General features: G+C 41.7%; 1 protein-coding gene across 1 annotated transcript; it reads right to left on the reverse strand.

Moving 5' to 3' along the window:
• Positions 1–1,690: 1,690 nt before the first annotated feature.
• On the reverse strand, positions 1,691–4,881 carry LOC117502783 (trace amine-associated receptor 13c). Its single transcript, XM_034161900.1, is given in 3 exon segments — positions 1,691–2,104; positions 2,106–2,824; positions 4,519–4,881. Coding segments are annotated over 3 exon segments (1,182 nt in total). The 5' UTR covers positions 4,802–4,881; the 3' UTR covers positions 1,691–1,924.
• Positions 4,882–6,089: the final 1,208 nt, after the last annotated feature.

Genomic DNA, 6,089 nt, shown 5'->3' on the forward strand with positions numbered 1-6,089 from the left:
TCCACAAAATATTCCTCCATTTCTCTTTAGGCCAGTTGATGTGTTTTGGAGATCATTGTAGATGAACAGCCTATAAATTTTTGCACCTGCGTACAGGTTTTCCCCTCTCCAATCAACTTTTTAATCAAACTACGCTGTTCTTCTGAACAATGTCTTGAATGTCCCATTTTCCTCAGGCTTTCAAAGAGAAAAGCATGTTCAGCAGGTGCTGGCTTCATCCTTAAATAGGGGACACCTGATTCACACCTGTTTGTTCCACAAAATTGACAAACTCACTCACTGAATGCCACACTACTATTATTGTGAACACCTCCTTTTCTACTTTTTTTTTACCAATAGCCCAATTCCAATTTCATAGCCTTAAGAGTGTGCATATCATGAATGCTTGGTCTTTTTGGATTTGTGAGAATCTACTGAATCTACTGGTACCTTGTTTCCCATGTAACAATAAGAAATATACTCAAAACCTGGATTAATCTTTTTAGTCACATAGCACTACTATTATTCTGAACACTACTGTACATATATATTTCAGTTTAGTTTAGGGATTTTAGTTTATGGCTCAATTACTGCAGGAAATCTTGATCTCAAACTGGGTCTCGCTTCTGGTGTGACACGCCTGGCCCCGCTCGTCGTGTCTCGCTCCGAGGACAGTGTCAAGTGAGGAGTTTCACTGGGACAGTCCACCTGTCAAAAGCTAACGTAACTGTTAAACTCATGGAGGATAGAATCCTCCCCCTCTGGTAAACGGCTCAATAATCTTAAGAGAAACATTGTAGAAAAACAAACAACACACGCTGGATTGTCATCACCTGGCTGGCTGTGATTTGGAGTAAAGTTCGAGGCATGGTGGAGCAGGATCCGTGGTGGATGTCGACAGGGGGATGGGGTGGAAAATATGTGTGTGTTTGTAATAATGGAGGAGGATTACCTCAGAATTTTTCAGAAAAACCTCAAACCATCAGCTGGTTAAAATATTGACACAGTTGGGTTTTATAAATATACATTTTCACACCCTAGTTGTCACATCTTTATGCTTGGTCAGTTCCTTCCCATCACAATGAGATGACTTAGGTACCCCTGTTGCAGACAGAACTCTGTGCATCACGTCCGTGTCATCAGTGAACATTCATCTTTGCTTTGGTTATGGTTACGGTCATGTGTAAGTTTAAGGTTAGCATTTCCCTGCACATCATATAGTTGGGGTACCCAACTCATCACATCTCAACAATTGGTCAAAATGAGCTGTTTGTGTCAAACTGTGATGACTTCTGTGTGACTGGTTTGGTTCCAACAGATTACTGACCCCAAACACACATCAAAGCTGATTGCAGAATTAATAATGAAGGCTAACATTTAGCTTTTGGAATGACCTTCCCAAAGTCCCAACCTCAAACCTGTTGAAAATATCTGGTTATCTGGTTAAGATGAAGCTTGATAAGGGACTTTCAAGCAAATACTGGGTGTGCGGCATGTTGTGACCCTGTTCTGACTTCAGAAAACTCAAAATAAAGTAAAGGATGTATACCAGTTTCTTTTTTTAAAATGTATATTTTGCAGTCATTCTGCCACAGGAAAAAAAAAAACAGTTTGATGAAATCATTGAAAGCACATTATTGCTCTGGCATTTATGGAAAAAAGTAAATCCCTTCAGCTTCTCCACAGTAGGTCCAAGGTGGATTTGCATGTTGATTTGGCACAGGTTTCACACCAGATGCCCTTCCTGACACAATTCCACATTACATGGAAAATGGGCAGTGCTGACCTTGAACCGGAAACCGTCTGTGCTGGGAACAAGTACACTTAACTGCTTGGCCACTTGACTGAGCATTCAAAACCTTTTTGACCACAGCTGTATGGATGGATAATGCTTAAATGTATAGTCCAAAAACATGGATTTCCTGCTTGTAAATTCACATGTCTCCTAGGTCTTTTCACTGTGAGGAGGGGACTGGTGGTCTCGCTGGAAGAGTAGGGTAACACCCTTCCTAAAACGATGGTCCCTGACTCTGTAGATGATGACATTACAACAGCTGTTTCCAGCCAGAATCCAGAAGGCAAAAAAGGAAAAGTTGCACCAGGTGTAGCCCACCACATTCCCCAGGCACAAACACTGCGATGGGCGAGAAAGACGCTGTGAATGCAAACGTTAGTATGCCAATCGTCTTGGCTGCTTTGATATCTGAGAAGGAGGGCCTGTGCGAGCATCCAACTACCCCTCCTCCCCCACCCTCAGTCATGCTGCCTTCTGAAAGCAGTTTACGTTTGCGGGAATGTTGTCGAATGGTTGTGAAAGACACAATGTTGACTGCTAATGTGCTGCCGAGCAGTGTAAAGTCAAATGCTGGGAATAACAGCATAATGTTAACGTCAGGGGGCAGCTGGCCTGCGAGCAGAAGGGGCATGTAGTTACACATGCGGCTGCACGTGTTGTACTCCAAGGTAAAGTTACTGCTGAAAACCAGAGGAGCAAGAGCTAGCAGGAAACTGGATGCCCAGGAGAGCAGGATGAGGAAAAAAGTTCGCCTCCGGGTCACCAAGGCGTCCTTGTGGAGTGGCCGTAGAATGGCCACACTTCGCTCCACTGTCATGAGGAAGATGGTGCTGATGGAGACAAAAGTGCATCCGGCAAACATGGGGCCAATGAGCATACATGGCTGCCACGGACTTGCCAGTCCACCCAGAGTGGTGGAGGACTCAAAGGGAGTGGAAGTATCCTGGTACCATATTGGAGGAGTGCTGGTTACCATCAGAGAGATCTCAGTGTAGGCTGAAAAAGGGACAACAAGAACTCCCACCATCATGTCTGCTATGGCCAGAGACACTGTCAGAGAGACAGAGCAGGAGAAGACAACTCAGGCACACATGCTCCTTTTACAAATAGAAGATTTCACGGTTCCATAATGCATTGCACTCTTAGTGTGGTTCCAGTCTCTGCATTCACTTATCTGTGGACAGATACATGAAAATTGGTCATATATGCAGCATGGTGCCTTAGTGGCTAGTAGTGTTGCCTCACAGCAAGAAGGTTGTGGGATTGCTTCCCATCTGGGGCCTTTCTGTGTGGAGTTTGCATGCTCTCCCCATGTTTGCATGGGTTCATTCTGGCTTCCTCCCACATGCACATTAAGTGGATTGGAAACTTTAAACTGACCGCAGGTGTAAATGTGTTTGTTTGTCTATATGTGGCCCTGTGATAGACTGGTGTTCTGCCCAGGGTGTACCCCGCCTCATGCCCTATGACTGCTGGAATAGGCCCCAAGACCCTTAACTGGACTAAGCGGGTATAGAAAATGGATGGTTATAATGACAGATTAGATGCACCCTGAGCTTTATTGTGAAATTTAAATTGTGTACACTAAACAGTTCATAGCTGCAGTATAATTTGTAAGTTCTACTTAATTAAATTCATAGTGTACAACCATATCCAAAATCTTTTAACGATTTTCATCCTATTTTTTTAAGTACTGGTCTTTCAAATTTTATGGAACAGAGTGTTAATGTTAACACTGGCACAACTGAGACCAGAACCATACAACACACAATGCATGATGGGACAATCCTGAATGACCATATTAAAAAAATGTCCAAAAAAAAAACTGGTTATCTGCAAAAGTACAGTGTGCATATTTTTGACAATAAAATAATAATAATAAAATATAAAACCCCAACTTCCATGGCCATGAAACACAAAGCTTGTGTATTTCATTAGCTTATTGTACATTTCAGAACTATAACCTTTATCATACAGTTAAAACTAAAGCAGCACTCATTAAATTGCATCTTCCACCAAGGTCAATTGGTTCAACAGATCGTCCGACAACACAGTCAGGTCATGCAACACATATCCATCCAGCAAGACATTTTTGTGTTAAAAGGGACAATTAAGTCCTGGATGAAGGACTGGTTCTTCTGGTTCTGGAACAAAATGTTAATGAGAATGTTTAATAAATACTATATAAAAATATGAATGAGGATGGCTCACTGATTTTCAAACATATAAAGAGGTGAAAATGATCAGCTGCTGAGCAGAAGTGATGCTCTCACATAGGAAATGATTTGTGAGAAGGTAAGCTGCACAGTCTTCAGAGGAGCTTTTACATTGATTGAGATGTATCATTGGAGTTTCTAAAATACTTAAATGTGTCAGTAAACAGTTTGTAGAGTTTTGTTAAAGTAATTATTTTCTCTTCACATTCACTTCCTTATGATTATAGTTTATTTGCTGTATTACTGAAAGCTAGTTTAATGAAAAAGGTTTGGTTGATCTTGCATAAAACCCATTACACTTTTAGATTGCAGAGGGAATCGAATTATTGTCGTTGATATATTATTATTGTTATTTGATTAAGTGAATTTTAAAATATTTTAAAATGAAGTTTAAAATATTTGATTATTATTTAAAGGGATTTTTTTTTAAATTGACACTTCAAGAGATGATTTAGTCTTGGTGGAAGATACACACACTGCGTGCTTCTCTACCTAGGCTTTTGAAGAAGGTGCAGCTTCACACTTTACCTTTCATGTATCCCTGTGGAGTTCTGGATTGCCTCGTTTGCACAAAGACGGTGAGCGTGACCGCATTTCCAACTACTATTGCAAAAGCCAGGCTGACCATGAACACCACAGCCACGGTGCGATTAAAGAGGCCACAGCAGTACAGATTGCAGAGTGGGGCCCTCGAGTGGCCCGTGCCGAGGTCTGACGGAGCAGTTAGAGTCACGTTAAAGGGGCAGTCTGTAGATGGCAGCAGAACCGTGGTACTTCCTGGAAGAGTGATGTTTGGAAGCAGAGTGGTCATGGCCCAGGGTGGGCTGATTTATTCTTGTCAGGTGCAGGTCGGGAGGACACTTAGAGAATCATGTCAGCGTGCAAGAAGATATCCTGGTGAAAAAAAACAAATATGCACATGGAGGCAGTTAAATCTTGAGTGCAAACTATTATATTTCAATACAGTCATACATGTGTAACATGTACAGGCATGCACACTGCAGGAAAAAAAACGCCCTGAATTACAAAAGCACTTTCAAAACATGATTTCCTACTTTTAAAACTCTGATAAGACTGCAATGTTGGTTCTTGGTCCAGTGAGACATCGCATCAATTTGACCAGTTAACGCTCAGCCTCGGCTTGTGTGTCATACATCACACTGACAAAGTGAGGAACCTTGGGGTAATTTTGATCCTTCGTTGTCCTTTGGCCTCCAAATTAGAAATATTACTAGGACTGTTTTTCTTCCACCTGCGAAATATAGCGAAGATTCGTCCCATTCTGTCTATGGCTGATGCTGAGACCCTGATCAATGCATTCATCACTTCTAGATTGAACTACTGCAATGTTCTATTTTCTGGTTTACCCGCAGTCTAGCATTAGGGGTCTCCAATTGGTTCAAAATGCTGCAGCCAGACTTTTGACACGAAGCAGAAAGTTCAACCACATTACACCCATTTTGGCATCTCTTCACTGGCTTCCTGTCCCAGTGAGATCAGATTTTAAGGTTTTGCTACTAACCTATAAAATTATTCATGGACTGGCACCTCCCTACCTAGCTGACCTAATTAAATCTTACGGGCTTCACGTTCTCAGGGTGCAGGACTACTTTGTGTCCCTAAGGTGAATAAGAAGTCTGCGGGTCACAGAGCTTTCTCTTATCGTACCCCTGTTCTGTGGAATGATCTCCCTGCGTCATAAAACAGTCAGATTCTGTGGAGATTTTCAAGTCCAGACTTAAGACGCACTTATTTTCCCTTTCATATGGGTAGCATACTGATACAGTTTGTTTTACACTTTTTACTCTTTTAATTCATTTATTAGTAATTGGAGCGGGCCGCGGCCTCAACTTTACCTAAATTCTTGGTCTTTAGTGAAGTTTAGGGCTTGTGGCCGCGATCACCTTAGTATTTCTCTGTTTTCTTGTTTAATGCTGGCAAATTATACAGTATTTTTGTCTTTCTGATGCCTGATTCTGTTTTTCTCTCTGTTTAAGGTGCAGCTCCATCCAGAGATGGGAGTTGTATTCGTGTTGGTGATCCTCCTGTTCTGTGCACCAATAGCATTTCTTGTATATTTGTCCGTGAATTGTTCTGTG

Source organism: Thalassophryne amazonica, chromosome 2 (genome assembly GCF_902500255.1).
Source record: "Thalassophryne amazonica chromosome 2, fThaAma1.1, whole genome shotgun sequence".
Classification (NCBI taxonomy): Eukaryota; Metazoa; Chordata; class Actinopteri; order Batrachoidiformes; family Batrachoididae; genus Thalassophryne; species Thalassophryne amazonica.